The sequence below is a fragment of the Neopelma chrysocephalum genome, unplaced genomic scaffold (genome assembly GCF_003984885.1).
Source record: "Neopelma chrysocephalum unplaced genomic scaffold, ASM398488v2 Primary Assembly neopelma1_96936, whole genome shotgun sequence".
Taxonomy (NCBI): domain Eukaryota; kingdom Metazoa; phylum Chordata; class Aves; order Passeriformes; family Pipridae; genus Neopelma; species Neopelma chrysocephalum.
In genome coordinates, this window is record NW_020925579.1 from 2,081,628 (window position 1) to 2,100,014 (window position 18,387).

General features: G+C 40.3%; 1 protein-coding gene across 8 annotated transcripts in view; it reads left to right on the plus strand.

The window, feature by feature from the left end:
• NTRK2 (neurotrophic receptor tyrosine kinase 2) overlaps positions 1-18,387 on the plus strand; it is a 207,372-nt gene that overhangs the window by 57,901 nt on the left and 131,084 nt on the right. For all 8 annotated transcript variants that reach the window (XM_027670767.1, XM_027670768.1, XM_027670769.1 and 5 more), the window contains exons 10-11: positions 200-300; positions 1,566-1,665. In XM_027670767.1, the coding sequence (XP_027526568.1) occupies positions 200-300; positions 1,566-1,665 (201 nt within the window). The remainder of the gene's footprint in view (positions 1-199; positions 301-1,565; positions 1,666-18,387) is intronic.

Here is an 18,387-nt window from a genome sequence, read left to right on the forward strand (position 1 = left end):
CAGCACATTTGTTCAATTATATGCTATAGTGATTCCCCCCAAAACATTCCAGCTTCATTAGCAGTTATGGGTTGTTTCCAAAGAGCTCGAAGTCCCAAAGTTGACAGTGACCTTACCATCTTACAAAGCAGAAATAACGAAAACCATTTCCCCTCCAAAGTGATAAAATTATAAAAGCAACCCTTTTTCCTTTCTTAAGAGTATGAAACCACACCTAATGATCTTGGAGATGCCACAAATAACAGTAATCAAATCACTTCTACGGATGTTTCCAACAAAGAGAATGAAGATAGCATCACTGTAAGTATATGTGTTGTTTCCTGATCTATAACTTTTGTGAACTTTCTGGCTATAAAACTCACAAAGCTGCAGACACTGTAATAGGAGCCTGAGCTACCAGAACACTATAACTATTAGTGTGTTGTGATCAAAACTCAGAAAAAAAAGGAAAAAAAAAACAATCGGTGCTCCCCACTCATGTCCTCCCCCCATTTTTTTGAAAGAGTGAATCAATTTTCAGTTCAAGTAAAACTGTTATTTTATTTCTTGCTTTTCTGAACAATGTAACAGTAATTTTTTTAGCCTAAGACTTTGCATTTAATTTTTAGTTTAGGAGAGCAACTCTTCATTTACAAAACAAAGACATGCAAGGTAATTTGAAGATTGTTGTTTGAATACCAGTCCTGGAGTCAGCTCCTCCTTAGAGAGAGGATGTGCTACAATGAACTTTCAAAATCCTTGGATGTTTTTAAAACATGATTTCATGTAGGTTTTTGTTTTAATGGTGTGCAATAGATTTTAGTAAAAGTGGCTGAATTGGTATGGGCTTCTTCCTTTGCTGCCTTGCCTCTCACGCTTTCCTGAACTGAAATGTTGGAAACTGATAGTGGGTTACCAGCCTGGTTGACATTGCCGCCTCCCTCCACCAGTGACTCTGTAAAGCAGCAAGCAGTGGGGCGTGTGCATTCATGAACCAGAGGGCAAACTGTAAGCTGGGACACTGTGCTAAAAACTGGGAGGATCCAAAGCAGTCTTGTCTCATCTGATACTGGAGTCATTAAGCTGCTGAGGTGAGAAGGGAGGGACCTGTGGAAATCCAGTGGTCAAAGCCTTTAATCAAAGTGGGGCCAGCATGGATCCTCATGGGTGTGTCCTCTCTGTTTTTGATGTCTCCAGTGATGGAGGCTTCCCAGTCACTTCAGGTAATTTGTACCAGTATTCAACCATCTTCACAGTAAATTTTTTTCCCTATGTGCTTTTCTTACGTGTAACATGCCACTTTTCTTGTAACATGGCACTCTGCTGGAAGGGAAAGGGGTGATGTACGCTCCCTCCCACCTGCCTTGAATGTGTAGGATGTTGAAAAAGGTGTTCTTGTAGCTGTCTGAATCTCTGCTCCCTACAGAGTAGAAGAAACCTCTGTTTTCTGTACTATTTGATCTGAGTTCCCAGTTGAAATGAATCTCTTTTCCTAACTGGATTAATCTGAATGTATGCTGGATATCTTTGAAGGTAGTTTACAAGTGCAAAACAAGCAGGTCTGTTTGTGTCCTCTTCTTTTTTAGGTGTATGTTGTAGTGGGAATTGCAGCATTGGTATGCACTGGCTTAGTAATAACACTCATTATTCTGAAGTTTGGAAGACACTCCAAGTTTGGAATGAAAGGTAAGCAGGGGGTTTTTTTATACCTTCCAGAACTGTTGTGGGTTGTAGGAGCTGATACTATGGGTGGTTGTTCTGGGAGCAGTCAAAATAGCTGCATTAAATGCCATCACATTTTATTTTTTTTTTGTTCATCAGGTAAGTAAGGGCAGAGGTAGATGTAGACAGAGTGTAGAACTTTGGATGATAAATACTTTTTCTCTTTTGTTCTTATGACAAATCCCATTTCTCTGCCACCTTCTGCAAATCCCCCTGACACACTTCCTGGAGTAAAATATTTCTCAAGACAGTGTAGGTAGGAAGAAGACAGGAAATGAAATTTATTTTGCTACAAGTTTGATTATAACAGTTTGATGAGGATCTATGCTGTATGTAAGAGGTACTTCAGACAATACGACAATGTCGCGTTAAGGTGATTCAAGAGGAAACAATGACAAGAGTGGAAGGTGCATTTGCAGTGGATCCTGTCAGATTCTGACAGATGCATTTTCTTGTGCTTCTTGGGGAGTAGCATCTGGAGGGAGTGGCGAGTACTCATGTGCCTGTGGAAAAGGGAAATCTCAGCCCTTTGTTTATTCATTTATTTATTTTACAGCCAGATGGAGGTATGTGTAACACAGAAGTACCTGCAACAACTCCATTACCATATTATTTTAATGATATCATCAGTCTGTGACTGCTGATGTGAGTGAAATGGTATTTAAAAAAAAGAGAAATTTGAAGAAAACACTGTGTACTAAAGGAGATGAGCTTTTGTTCTTAATATGTGTAGACGGGTCTGTGGAGAATGTGGTGACTAATCTTCTGTTAACCTCATGTACTTCCTCTCAACTGTGCTTATGGCATAGTACCACATGGATGTATATTTTGATAATCCTTATATGCTCTTGGTAAGTGATCTTTTCAGAGATATCTACTGTATATTTTGTGTTCTTGTATTCTGTTTAGACTAGCTTTCCTGGAACAAATGAAATTTGAGCACAACAGAAACACAGTCAGTGCAGATCAACTTGCTGGGATGGTAACCTTGTCTTTCACCTCCTTCTGATACGATACAGTCTCTGCTCTTTGGGGTAGCATAAGAAGAGGACAGTCATTTTGATATACTCTGAATAACAACACAAAGTCAACAGGATAGAGCTGCAGTTTTGGTGGAAGGCTAGAAAAAACTTCCTGTGACTGAAAAACAGTTCAGCGTAAATTTTACTTGTGTTTGAGGCTTTCTGAATTGCATTTACAGAGTTGAAGTAGAAGGAAGCTAATTGAGAGAAACAATGAGAATTGTCTGTTGTTAGTTCTTTAAAGCTGAATACTTGTTAGGTTTTTCCAGATGTGCATTAAATATTTCAACATTATTGGAGAAACTAGGAAGTAAACTCTACCCTGAGGGAGAATGCACGAAGTTCTATTTTGTGTGGTAGTGCTAAATTACCTTCCAGGATGCTAATAGTTTTTTAAAATCTTAAGATACAACTCTTCTCACAAAAATAATGCACTTGGCTAAATAGTAAATTTGACCTGAGTAGTTCTTTGTTGCAGAATTGTCCATGTGGATCATATTTTCATAAGGATATAATTTTGTGGAAATGACTATATGAAATTATGAAAAGGCAGCAACCTCATATATATTGTTTATTTTTAAATCTGACCAGTGATGGTTAGGAAAATCAGTAAAATGAGTTTACAATTCAGGTACACTCCTTCAAAAATTAATTACAGTCGTGGTATGTATGGTAATGGTGAAATGTCATTGTGAGCTACAAATAACTCTTTACTGTTTCATTAGAAAGGAGTGACTTGCACTTGTCCCTTGAGTGGACCTCAGACTTCTCCAAAGTGTGCATTCACACCTCAGCTTCACAGTGTGGATTTATCCATAGTCCAAAGTCCCAGAAACTCTCTCTCCCTTTGTCATTATCAGTATTTTTGAATTGACCTGAGATTAGATATGTATAGATATGCAATACCCAGAATAATAAGAAAATATTACCTGCTCTTAAAAGCCTGCAGCATATGTTGAGAATTCATATAAATGACCTGGTGTGTTTGAACATGAGAAAAATAAGGCAAAGGTGATAAGTTTTTTTTTTTTTTGATCATTATTGGTCAGCAGAATACATTTAAAATGTGTGTGTTGGAATTTGTGAATAAAAGGATCAAGCCAGCTACCTGAGAACTCCTTGAATAGTTTGCAATTGAATTTAGTGACAGCAAAATTAATCCAAACTGCATAAAGACAGTGTGCTGTAGTGGTAGTTTAATAAACAGTCTTAATAGGGAAGTGGGAAGGAGTGAAATATCTAGATTGCCATGGAAAATATTTATAAAACAAGATTTAAAAGTCCTCTCCAGAATTAATAACTATTTTGTATTCATAAGAAGTAACTTCCTGAGTTATATCAAGCAGAAATGCATGAAAGGCTGTGCTTCCTTTTTCTGTTACCTTCTGAGAACACAACGTGGTCACTTTGGACACCCTGTCATTAAGTGTCTTCCCACCCTTCTTTAGCAAGCAGTTTGGAGAAAAACCCCAAATAGTTACTCAGTAACTGGAGCAGTCAGACTGGCACCAATGGTATTTTACGTGCAACCATGTATATGGAAAAAATGTTCCACTGAAAATCAGAAAAAGAAATGTGTATATACCAAATCAGCACTGTCTGTGCCATAGGAAATGTAAGGGATGAAATTTTCATCTCATTGAGGTTCTCAGCAGGCATCTGTAGCTTCCGTAAACATTGTTGTAACACCTCATGTTTTTAAATGCCGGTTGGTCCCATCTTTTACATGGGCATCATCTGCCCACTTCTTAGACTGTGTCCTTGCTGAGTTCTTCTGCACTTAAAGAGCTCAAGCATAGTTGGAATGTGGGACTGACAGTGATAAGAGTCCCCAGAAAGAGGTGTGGAGCAGGCAGTTGTGTCTGAGCTATGCTGCCTCAGAGCTGCCCATGCCTAGAAGCACTGCTCATGCTGAGGAGCTGCTCAGCCTGCCACAGAGCTTGTGTTCCCCGTTGTCTTCTTTTCCTTACCGGACAGAGCAGAAAAGTGTCCAGTTTATGTGTTAGGGATATCAGGTCCTCTGAGAGCTTCTAGTTCTTTGGCAGTACTGATCAATCTCTTATTAAGATCTCTTGAAGAGCTGTATAAAAATTATTTTTTTTTACTTTTTTCTATTCATTTGGTATATCTAAGGTAAGAGAGTAAGTTGGAATATGTTAATTTCACTCAGTTATCTTTCCAAATTGTAGTCACAGAGTATTTCTACAGGTAAGGAGGGCAAGCAAAGCACTCATTCGCCACCAGTAACAAAATGTAAACATTTTGTTTGTGATGTTCTCTATTCTGATTGAAGTTGGATTGTCCTGTATGAAGCAAGCAATTGTTTTAATTCTTGCCTTGCTTGTTTTTACTTTGCCTTTTAGAGCTAGAGAAGATAGGAGTTTCTGATTATTGACTTTGGGAACAGTATTAGTATAGAACAGATCTTTGATCAGTACTAAAAGAGACTTAAAATAGGGTTAGTAGAAAAAGCTCTCATGTTGTGCTAGACTTCCAGACTTCTATTGCAAAATTGGTCGGAGTAACTGGTGAAACATAATTCTCTTTCGCTGCTTGTGTACATTTTAAATACCTTCTTGTACAGAATCTGTTTGACAACAGCTTTGTATGAAAAGCTGCTTTTTGTTGCTTGAATCTAGAGGTGAGGTTTTTAGACCCTTGCAGGATGCTGCAGCATAAATGGTGAAAGCTTCAGTTAATTTCTTAAATGCATTTGTTAAGACTTGTGGGTTTCTCTTACGGAACACCTTGGCTTGCTTGCTGGGGGATGTGAAAGTGCTCATGGTGGGAATTCAATGAAAGCTGCCAAGACAGCTCTTACAGTTTTGTGTGTATTTCTGACTCCATCTAACCAGCTTATGAAACTGAAAAATAACAAGGGAGCTGAAGTAGAGAGGGCAAGGGAGCGTTTGTGAACTCACTGAGAGGATTTATGGAAGAGTAATTCTAGTCCTGTTTTATTCTACTTTCCATGTTAAAAACTCAGTATAAGTGATCAAATGATTGCAGCATAACCAGCCCAATAGACAGTTTGCAAATGTTGATAAAGCCACTAAGCATGAATGGAAGTATGGAGGAAACTGATGGAAGGTAAATTAGTGGATAAACTTCAGAACACCATCATTCAGTTAAAAGGATGAAAACATTTTTGTTTCTTTGAACTGTAGTAAATTTTAGCACAGTGTGTCTCTATTCCAGTGACAAGGCAGTATCGTTGCTACTCCTTGCTTTCTAGGGAAGTTGGAAGTGGGTAGTTACGGACAACAGTATTATCACAGCAGCCTTACTGTAGAGATAATGGAGTTTGTGTACGTTTTACCAAAATCAGAAAGGAAAGGGAAGCCACTCTTATCCTTTTGTCTTTTAATAAGTTAACAAATAGCATTTGACAGAAGTAGAGGAAAATCTGTGTACCATGTGGGGAGAGAGGAGTTTTTATTTCTGTGTTTGTAGGAAGTTTCTGTCAGTACTTTGAGCTGTGTGCTGTAGTGCAAAGTGCAAAGGTGAGGGAACAAATAGGCTGAAATTCACATTATACTTACGCAGTGCCAGTTATCCTGTCTGTGGGCTTGGGTGTAATGCTTTGAAAGGTGCTTCTCCTTCCTCAAGCACTCTCTGAACTACCTACCATGTCTAAATGTAAGTCCTGACTATGAATGCGTCACCCCTTTCAAAATCTTGCAAGTCTGTGCAATTCAGGGTACAGAAATTTGCCTTTCTGTGATTAAGTTATGAGATTGTACAGGTTGATCTATGAAAGAAAACTGTCCCTTTTAGGACACCCCAAAATACTACATTTCCTTCAAGTTCTTGCTAGCTGCTTGTTGTCTTTTTTGAGTGTAAGTTTAAAATTTGAACTCTCAATGAGGATGCAGTTCTCTTTTATCAAGCTGATTAAAAGTTCGGAACACACCCATGTATTTAGCCTGCCAAGGTCGAAACAGTGTATTCTCTCCTACTTCTTGATAGCTTTTTCTCTCAAGTGATTTCTGTAGCTTCTGCACTGAACCCTGAATGTCCTTGAAAATTTTTAAATAAAGGCACGGGTTATTCCAACAGGAGCACACTGATAATCCAGGAATGTTTTTTCTTCTTTGCGTGTCATTCACTATATCCTATTTGCTCGTAAACTCTTGGTACATTTTGAGTTTTGGCCCAAAAGAAGCACACAGGAAGGCAGCTTGGAACTTATCTCATTTGCCACATATTTCTCAGCTGTCTTACCGTATTTTAGTTTGGCTAACAAACACTGTACAAAAGCAAGATCAGAGCCTCCTTACAAAGCAGTAGTGTCACTCTGACACAATGATGTGACATAATGACCAAAAGACTTACCTTCATTTACCCTTATTTACGTGACTTCAAATACAGTGCTGTCTAGGTGAAAGTGGAGTGCTTTACCATTCTGTCTGACACGTAACCATTTATTCAGGCTTTTGCATATTCTTTTGGCTGTATTTTTAGGGCCATCAAGAAACATTTTTCCTGTCTTACTTGTCTGTAAGCACATAGCAAATGATCATTGCTTTTCTGCTTTAATACGTTTTATTTGACTTGTTGTTGGAGAGGGACTGATTCCAAGCTACTTAAAAAACTCTCCTGCTTCATTCACATTGGTGGTTGAAAAATTCAGATTTAGGAGAGTTTAGATGACTCTGAGTGGTTTGAAGTACTGATGTGGGAAAAGGGAGAGCTGTTCTGTTTATTATTAACTCATGCATCACATATGTGTCAAGCAATTGGCTTGCTTATAGAGTAGGAGAAGGGTGAAATGCAGTTAATATAGTAACACTTTTACTCCTTTTAATTCTATACCAATTACAAAATAGAAGCTTTTATCTTCTGCAAAGACCTGCAGTTTGACAAGTGTGATCTGATGTTCAAATTGGTCTTCAATAAGCTTCTAGCAGTAATGGCTTCCTGGACAATTTTGCCTTGTTTGACAAATAATTCAAAAGATCAGTTTGTAGCTTGGGAACACACTGTTTGATTTTCCTCAAGTCACTGAAATACTGAACTTTTTGAGTTTTCATTTATACCTATAGAAGTGCTTTTGTGCTGTGTTGTACCTACCTAAATGCCAATTCTGTGGGTGTCAGTCCTTTAGTGTCTTTAGAACATTCCATTATTTAGTCAATGAGCAGAATATAAAAGAGAGATCAATTCATATGAGTCAGTGTCATAAAATCAGATGTAGAGAAACATGAATGTGCTCAAATCTACAGTATTTTTAGTGAGTAGACAATGTAAAGGCAATGATGATATTGCTCATCTGAACCACACACAAGGAGCTGTTTTTATTATTTGGCACTGTCGTTCTAATCCCTGCAGTCATGGGCAGATCATACAAATTGTCTGTCTTAGGTGCACCATTTTTTTAATGAGGGCAGTAATATTACTTTACTACATGAACATTTGGAAGATGGAGTTGTTAATACTTCTAAGTACCTTACTTTGAAGAAGCAAACTTTTATTAAGTACTTTTAAAGAATGAGAGTTTGTATTAAGTGATCCATGAAAGTAATTTTGCGTAAAGGATTTTACAAAGACCCCAAGGTATTTAAGCCACCTTTCTCTTGTGTTCCAGTAAATAAAAGAGCATTGTTTCTTAAAGCATTGTACTGGGTCCATGTCACTCTATCAGAACATACTATTGGGCATTTTTAGAGTTCCATTGTTATTATTTATATAAAATTTGGTCTCTAGGTCTCAGATGTCTGTTTTGGTCTGCTATTGTTTTTCCTGAGTCCAAACAGAAGTGCAAGATACAAGAGAGGAATGTAGCTCTGTTTCTGTAATAGGAACAAGCAATGGATGACATACCTCATCTATGAAAAAGGCTTTATGAAGTGTCGTAGTTTGACTCATCCAGCCTCCCTCTGGGGCTGGAAATGGTTAATTCCAAGTGAGTTTCCAATGCAGAGTCAATAGAAAGCTGCAGTACACCCCTGTGAAATTACCATATTTCATAGGCCAGAAGAGAAGGCTTGTTGGCGTAGTTGGAAATTAGAAGCAGGAGACAGCAGAGGGGCCAGAGGGCCCCCCGTGGGGGGCCAGGCCTGTCTTCCCCCCAGCCAGGCCCAAGGGGTGTCTCGGTGCAGCATTGGAGCGGCCGGGGCTGAGCTGGGCCCCTGGCCAGAATATACAGCAGCCAGAGAGCGAGAGAGAAACTTGCCAGGAGTTTCCCGGCTGGCCTTACTGCCTTCCCTCCCTGCGGGCTCTGCAGCAGCCACGGAGGGGACCTGCGGTGCCAAGCAGCAGCAGCAAAACACAGCAGGGAGCGGAGCGGGCCTGGAGTGGCCCAGACAGTGCCAGCGGCCAGCTGGAGCTGGCCGGAGAGACGCGGAGGCGTCCAGCTGGGAGAGAACTTGCAACGGAGCAAGCCTCTGCGGACCCCCAGCAGCAGCAGCAGCAACTACACAGACTGAAGCAGTAAGAGAGAGATAGGCAGAGGGAGCCTGGAGGTTTGGACCAGGGCAGCCAAAACGAAGGACACGGAGGATAGCCCCCCCAGCCACATTGCAACCGAGCTGATGCCTGCAACTGAGACAGAGCAGAAGAAGTCTGCTGGAATGTTTTCGGGATAAGAACTGAACCGAAACTCCCCAAAACGTTCTGACCCGGGGAGCTTGATCCCTGGGGACAGAGACTTCCATGGAACGGAGAATAAAGACTTTAAGCTTTAAATCCCTACCCTCCGTGGTATGGCCATTGGTGAGGTGAGTTTTGTCGCTGCTCGCAGTCCATAGGTGAGACCCTCGATTTGGAATTGAGGGGCTGAGTAGGGGTGAGAGAGAGACCCTCCACATTCTAATGAAGAGAAAGAGAGATTTTCCAGCTGCGACAAGTTGGAACTGCTGCCTTAAAAAGGAGAGACTGTGCTGCCTTGAAAGTGAAAAAGACTATTTCTTCTTCCCTTCTGGACTTTATGGGATGGTCTATGTAAATATATTGTTTTACCATAGGAGAGATAGTTAGGATTGTTGTACAGATATATTGTTTTATAGTATTTATTGTGTTAGTAATAAATTTTAATATAATTCCCCCATGCTGAGCTGTGCCTGTCTGAAAACTTCTCTCACATTGGAGCAAATTGTGGGTGCTTGAAAATTGGCTTTTTGGGGGCTAAACCCACCACATTTTTGGTGGAGAATGTGGGCATTGATCCTGCTACCTCTCGCTACCCTTGGGCTTGGGGCCCCTAGGCCACCCTCTCTTCTCATGGTCTCTAATTCCAACTACCCCAACAGCTTCTCCTCTGGCCTATTAAATATGGAATTTTGCAGAGGTGTTATTAAGTTTTTGATTGGCTCTGCATCAGAAGTGCCACTCTGGAATTAACCATTTCCAGCCCCAGGGGAACTGGGCGAGTCAAACCACAACATGAAGACAGCTCAAATTTGAAGCTGGAGAATTTTTAGTGAAGCGATGGTGCATTTGACTCTGATCTCCTTTGGTTGCAAAATTTAAACGCGGTTGTAATGATTGAGGCAGAAAAGAGATTTTTAACTTGCTGAGAGCTTTTCATGATGCAAACTACTACACTGATATTATTAACACTAATATTATTAACAAAGGAAAATTATCTGAGGCCTCAAGTCTCTTACTAGTAAAAATATATGGAAAGAAGTGTAAACAAGTACTTGTATTTCACTCCCCCTCCCCCAAAACAATATACAAGCAGGTGATGGGATGAAGGAGTGCCTATGTATATGATGTGCCTGAAGTGAAATGGAGAACCAGGGAGATGCTGAGTAGAGAACAGCTTAGAGACAAAATGGAAAGAGACTGAAAAGAAGACTATAAATGTACTCAGTAGAAATAAGGAAAGCTGAAAATCATGGTTGCTGGGACTCCACCTTGGTATGGTCTTAGGCGCACAGAAATAGCAGAGCTCCTAGATCAGTGTAGTGACAGATGAGAAGAATCAATCTTAAAGGTGTAAACTGCAGAGACCCAACCCTGTGTTTAGTCTACATCCACAGTTGCTTCATAACTCTTTATTTTACAGAGCCCAAAGTTTCTCCCTTAGTTTTTTTATGTGCAAAGGGTGAACACTCTCCTGTTTTTATATGAACTTTTGCCCATAATGCAGGTCACACTGTTTTGGGAATGCATTACTTTGTGAGGGCAAATTGTGGCTTAGTCCATGGAGAATTTTAGAGAAAAATGAGATTGGATGTAGGAGGAAATAGGAGAATGAGAGAAATGAGAGGTGAGGTAGAAGGTAGATCATCATAATGATACGTTTACCTGTGATCAGAGTAAAGAAGTAATCAGATGTGGGGACTGAATAGAAAGAAAGAAAAGGACCAAAGAATAGCAAAGCCAGCCTATGTTAGCTATCTGTCTATCTATCTATCTACCTACCTACCTATTTTTGAGTGGCCCCAGTTCTCCCATGATTTAAGCATCATTTACTATGAAGTACATATGTGCTTGGTTTTGATCACCGTTTGAGGAAATGTTGAGGGTAGGCATGCTAGAAAACTGGATGCTAAAAACCAAGCAGTTCTGAAACAATGTAGGCGGTGACATGAATAGTAGATTGAAGGTATTCCTGGTAGAGATGAGGTCCCTTGTGTGATCTCTAGCTAGGAAAAAGGCTTATATGGAAGTGACTGACAGCAGAGGCTTCTCCTGGAGGCTGGTTGAGCTTGTACTGACTTGCTACAGAACAGCAGAGGCTGGTAGGCACTCTGAGAGTGTCTAGTCCAACACTGTTCAAAGCAGGGTAAGCTGCTGTGGCCAGCTAGAATTGAATATATCCAAGGATGGAGGCTCTGAAACCTCTCTAGGCAATGTGTGCCAGTGTTCAATCACCTTGAGTACATTTTTTTTCCCCTTATGTTTAATGAAATTTCCTCTATTTCAGACTGTACTTTACTGCTTGTCCTGTCACTGGACATGTTGACTTACACTGCAGAGGAGCACAAAAAATGGGTACGTGAAATTGGCATGTGGACAGAAGACACTTTCAGAGCTCTTCTGTATTGCCTTCGGATACTGGCTTAATTGTGAAGACAGGGAAATATTGAAAAGTATGCTGCATACTATTTACAGAACAGTGACTTCTTTTACAGGGAAATTATTTGGCTCAGGTATGTGAGTCTCAGTTGTATAACACTACTGGGAATTACAAGTATATGTTGCTTAGGGCTTTGCTCCACTTCTCTTATGATAACTCTCAGAGTTTATGAGCGTTTCCTTCCATTTGTGTTCCTCAGCTTTCGAAGACTGCTGTAGGATTCCTCTTCTTATTGACTTGCATTGATTTCTATAAATGACTCTGAAGTTTGAACCTTTTTCCTTCATTTTCCTCCTTTTTTTTTCCTCTGAGCTTGGGACAAACCCTTTGCTTGCACTGGATAGTAGATAATACAATTACACTGCATCGTAAAGTTCTCATTTTAAATGCCTGACCTTGTTAGCTACTTATCAATTGAGTTAACAGATGCCAAGGTATTAATACACTTGAAGTGCTCTTTTTTGGCCTTATTCCTGTAAAAGCGTTCAGTATGGAACTTCACACAACAGGGGAAGATTCACCACGGCCTCAGAGCCTCGCTAGCACAGAACACTACAGTCTAGCTCGCCTCAGCTGTTGCTATTCTGTTTCCTGCAGTGGAGCCATGTCTTTTTAAGTAGTATGTATGGAATCACAAAAAAATTGAAGACTTGGTAAAGAATGTTCCAGGTGAATGTGTGCGTCTAAAAAAGCCCCACAAACAAAAACTACTCGAAGATTGAATATGGTTTTCAAAGTTTTCTGATGCTTATTTGAATTTTCCAAAAGTCAGACAAAGTGCTTGTTCTTTCTTGCTTGATTTTGTGAAAACACAGAAGAGTAGCCTTTTATCAATAGCTTCCTTTAATGCATCTGAAAATTCCTTTGTTTTGTTTGTACAGTCTCATGACATTACACTCTTTGGGTCTGAATATTTGGAGAAAGCATCAAAAATAATTTTTTTTTTGCTAGGTTCACAGTGTCTTTTCTTTCAGCATGAACAAGAAGTGCTGTAAAGCCGTTCTTGTAGCAATGCTGTTGCAGCTTAGGAAAAAATGAGGAAGTACAAAAGTTCAGAGGAATTAAGAAAAATTAAGACAAAAGATAGCCAAGCTGCTTGAATATCTAGTGACGGGAACACTTCAGGTTTTGTTTAAATTCTGGGCAAAAGTTCAAATCAAATTTTATTATTTGAAGTCATAGATCCTTTTTATTTCTCTTTTTCAGACATACCCCCTGATGCATGTTTAGCATCTCCCAGGACATCTGTAACCTGGGATCAGCTTTGTATATTAGCTGTTAATTCACTGCAGTCAGTGAATTCCCCAAAGGTTTTTTTTGTGGGTAGCTGAACACACCTTTTCGAAGTGACACATAGCTGTTCTCAATTAACCTTTTCCTGGAGATAGTCCACCACCCCAATGCTTCCTCACTAGTGCAATATGCGTATGCCTCTCTGCCTCACACTGGCCAGTGTTTTAGCCTTTCACGTTTATTTACTTAAAACGTGAGGGCTATACTCAGTCCTCAGGCTGGATGATAATCCAGTGTAAGGATCAGAATAGTGTATTATATATAATGACTTTTTTACCCATAAGTGAATGATGAGTGAAGTAGGAATGGTCTTCTCTGTTTTGAAGGAGCTTTTTGTGCTGCCCTCAAAGTCCATTTTCTTCTGACACCTGTTCTGTATCCCACACAAAAATCAGAATTGCCTTTTTAAAGAAGAGTCTTTCATTCTCTCTGTTTTGTCCTCTGCCCTGTTTTGTCCCATTTGTTGCTGTTCACTTTGCCATTAGCAGAAACTGGGAAGGATTGATGCCATTTCTAGTATGGAAATGAGAAACCAGAAACCACAAAGGAAAATGAGATCTGTCTTTGAAAATTTAAAAAAAGCAAATAAATTAAGGAGGGGTTGAGAATCTTTCTGCTTTGTTCTGTTTGATTTTTTGGAGCTTCTTGAAAAAGAGGTTCGGGGGGGAGCAATGTAATAGGATCCTTTATAATGAAGTAAAATGGGCAAACTATTTGGTAACTATTATTTAGCCTAGATCAGTTTTATTCTTAGCATTAAAGGTTAATCCCAGCGTTCCTTCAACTGCCTGGCATAGCTGAGTATCCTGGAGCACAAAGAGGAGTAATGTAAACAGGCAAGAAGTATTTATAAAAAGTTCTTCACCTTTTGCTGCTAGATGACAAAGCATTTTGTCTGACCGAAAGAGGATATGTTTAGGTTAGATATTAGGAAGAAATTCTTTACTGTGAAAGTGGTGAAGCACTGGAACAGTTGCCCAGAGAAGTTGTGGATGCCCCATCCCCGGAAGTATTCAAGGCCAGTCTGTATGGGTCTTTGAGCAGCCTAGTGGAAGGTGTCCCTGCCCTGCAAAGGAGTTGAAACTAGATGGTCTTTAAGGTCCTTTCCAGCCCAAACCATTCTCTTGATTCTCTTTGTCACAAAATTTCGCTTCTTCCTGGTACTTTGGCCAGCCAGTCATGATTGTGGTCCTCCTCCCTCTACAGTCCCTTTGCTTCTTGCCTGCTCCAAATATTGATGGTATGAAAATAGAGAGCTGGCATGTCTGAGAACTCAGATCTTTTCCCTCATACCCATTTTGGATTTTAAATGCATCATTCTTGTGAAGTAAGAAGAGGATGGCTTACAGTTGTGGCACAATTTAGGCCCTGCCACAACTTTTTGGTAGAGCATATGTGGAAGCAACTGCAGCTGGACGAGTTCATTCATAACCCTCGTGAGGAGTGCCTGTGTTCCTGGATTTGCCTCCACAGCTGACAGGGCCATCCCCAACATGGAAACATACCCTATATGGCCTTTAAAGCAGGACAGATTTTAACTTTGGTTCTGGTTAGAAGATGTTGTGAATAATTCAAACTGGTAGAAAAACATTCCTTAAAAATCAGTGAATTTAGTTACCATAACACTTCTTTTCTTGTGGAAGCTCTCAGGCACAGGAGCTGGTGCCCACAGATGAATTATTTGTTACCAAAGGTGTTCCAAAAGAGGTTTGTGGCCTAATCACTCTGTTTGTTCCCTCTTGCTGGAACAGGCAGCAGAAGAAATATACTTTGTAGAAACATGCCTTTTTGCACATATCCCTTTTTTTTTTTTTGGAGGGCAGTTGTAGTGTTCTCTCACACAACCTCTGAAGCTGTGCTGTTATGTGTCCTTCTCCTGTGGCAAGTGGGGCTATGTACTACAAGCAGTCCATATCTTGGGTCTTCAGCTGCTCTGATGCAGTTGTGCGTGTGTTGAATGTCTGTCATGCTCTAGCTGCTTGAAAGTAAAATTTAAATCTTCAGGTTAAAACAGGTCAAATCATGTGTTTGTGTCTACCACAAGCTAAATATTTCTGCCCGTGGCCATTCTCTTGGAGGTCTCCTGTAAGTGCTCACAGCCTTCAGTCACTTTAGAGAGCAGAGAGCCTCCCCTGCTAAATTTCTCTTTCTGTGCTTTTGAGTGCTAGCTTACCAGCTAGGCAGGTATTGTAGCTGCTTTTCATTGTTCCAGGAGCTTCTGCATTGCAGCTGCTCTTGCCTTGGCCTCTCCCAGCATGTTCCAAACATTAATGCAGACTATTCTGCTGCCATCAGAAGAAGTCATGCAACCTGCCAGTGGCACAGTAAAACCCAGGTGCCTTAGGAGTGCAGGTTGTGAGTCAGGTGGATGGCACGGGGCCTGTTCCCTGCCCAGCGGCTCTCAGTTTGAGTGATACAGCTATTAAGCACAAAGACATCACCTTGGGCACATGAAGTCTTTGTGGTGTGGTGTGGCAAAGGTGTTCTGGTATGTACTTGCTCTGTGCTAACTTGATCCCTCAGGCAAATGCTTTTGACTTGCATCAGAGGCAGGGCAATAGATGTTTCATTTGGTTGGACCAGCATGGCTGTTCTTGCATTCTGTGCTGCACAGAGGAAGGCTGACGAGGGAGAGAGACTTTCTTTTCTGTCTATTAAGCACCCTGTTGTTTTGTTAAAAAAGGGTATAAAATAAGTACTTTAGAAAAGCAATAGTTTGGAATGCCTTATGGGTAGTTTAAAGTGCAATTCACCGGCAATCTAGCAGGAAGGCAGAGGAACCAGAGGAAACATTCTTTTTACTCCTTGGCAAAGCAGGCTATACCTGAGTCTTGGACATGGCATATTCTACAGGTCATATGGCATGCACAAGAGAAGCATGATAGCAAACCAGCAGAGAAACTGAGGAGATTTTATGCTTTCAGGCTGTAGGCATACTGTCCTGAGGCCATACAGAGACTTGGATAATTTGAACACCAGCTTTTCCTTTTGGTGTGTTCAGAGAGTTTCTCAAGTCAGAGTCTGTGTGTTCCTGCAGAGACTGGAAGTGTCTATCCAGTTGCATGGCTCAGGCTGGAGTGTGCCAAATTTGAATAGTGAGAAGTTGATATTCCAGGGAGAAGGATGAGACTGTCTTTTTCTGCCATCCTGCAGGTGTTGCCTGTGGCAGCTCTGGGCTGACACTCTTGCCCTCGTGGTGCTACAGGAAGACTCATACTTTGTGTTTGCAGTCTCTATGCAATTGACTGTGACCCATCTGTGTTCTTTTAAAAATGTTCATGCTACAGTAGACATTCGCTGTTAATCACAATGACAACACCTAGAATTTAAGTGCTTAGGTACTGCAGTGATGGTAATTATCACAAACTTTAATTTGCTCCCAGCAGTCAGGACAACATTTTTGCTAAGTAGAAGCTATACTTCTACAAGCAGGTGCTTTGATTGATTGAAGCATAAAGCTAGGCACTGTTCTCGTTGACCACCACCTGTAGTAAAAGGATGTTCATGTGAGCTGTTATGTACATCAGCTGACACTGGAACAGTGATCTCTACCACTGAGGTCCCATACTCTGTGCACACTAAATTCCTGTCATTTATTACTTACCTTCTAAGTACAAGGTGTAGAGCTTCTGAGAGTTTCCTAGTGCCTCTTCCAGCTGTCCTAAGTTTCAAGTTTTCTCAAATTTTAATTAAATACTTCAGAGTTAGCTGGTTAGGCACCCTGTCTTTTTCCAGTTCCTTCCATTGCAGCTGGCTAGTGATAACCTTTCTCTGTTAAAATCCTGAAAAATGTAATCAAGACTGTGAGCAATATTATGGAAATGCTTGAATTGAAATGTTTTCATTCAGTTCAACAACTTGGTTACCAGTTTGTTTTGCTTCAATATGGGGGGGGGAAAAAGAACCTCAGCTACAATGTCAGCTTCAGAATTCAGTGTCTATTACTGTTACTTAGTCAAAGAGTTGTCTTGATGTTTAAAACTGAAGGAGTACCCTTGCTAAGTGCAGGGATTTTTGAAAGGGGAGAAGGAACTGGGCTGATAGAATGCATCACTGGTATCTAAAGATGTTGGTATGGTGATGGCATCCTCCATAAAATACAACAAAAAGGTCAGTGAGCCAGACCTTTTTTCTACACAATGGCCCCTTTATACTATCCTGCCAGTAAATGAATGTAGATGGGAATCAGACTCATTTAGATTGATGGGTGTTAGCATTTCTTTGGGGAGAGAAGTGCAGCAGGCAGAGGTACTGTGATTGGCTGTGTCAGCTTCTGTGTGCATCTGGGAAAATAACATGGGAAACTAAATCCTCCCAGAGAATAGGTGGAACTTAATCTTGGCCTTTAGCTCCTCAATTAACCTTGGCACTGTAACACACTAGATTCTGGATGAGTGAGGCATCTTAGAGTGGTTCTTAAATAGCTCCTTAACCAGGGGATGAAATATCAGTGTTTTGCTATATTACTGCTTCCAGACAACATGGCAGGACTTAAAAAAAAGATAACAGAAAAGAAACCCAGCTAATAAGGTCACTTCTGAATCTACTCTGGACAAGATATGAACCAGGACCAATTCTTCTATGTCTTAGCTTCTTCTATGTTATAGAGGAGGGAGTTTAAGAAATATCAGAGGGTGCTATTAGCTGCACTTCAGATGCAGTTGACTGCATTGGCTAGCATGCGTGTAAAGCACAAAAGGTACAGCAAAAAGTATTTTGCTGGTGCCAATAAGAAAACTGTGTGTGTCTAGTGGTAGACACAAACACAGGTTGAAGACTGAAGTGATTAATCCTTTTTACACAGACTGAAGGGTTCATGTACATTCATGTTTGTGGTCACGTATACTTGCACATTCTTGGTTTCGTGTATAGTCTCTCAGCTATAGTCAGATAAATATCTTCTAAACATGACTCAAAATAGTTTTCTGCTTTCTTTAGCGTAACTTTTATGGTGTTTGAATGATTTTATTTGTCCAGTATAGTCAGAGTTTAGTCACTTAACCAAATACGTCAATTTTTTAAATACTACATGGCTTCATTGCTTATGATTCACCTTTTGAAATGTGATTGTAGTTCTGGCACATTTCTCTTGTTTAATTTCACTAAAAGGGGTTGCTAATAATGCAAAATAGGTCTAAAAGATGATAGATCTGGGATGGAAAAACATGAAAAGCAAATTTTACGTGATTTTGCATGATTACTGCAGCCAGAGTCAACAGATTCAGTTTTCCTTTTCTGTAATACCGTGCTTTCTAGTTCTTTGTGTAGAGTTTCATCTGTCTTCAAGAGTAAACACCTGGTTGGAGATTCCTTGCATTAGCATCACCTTGACTGCTACTTTGT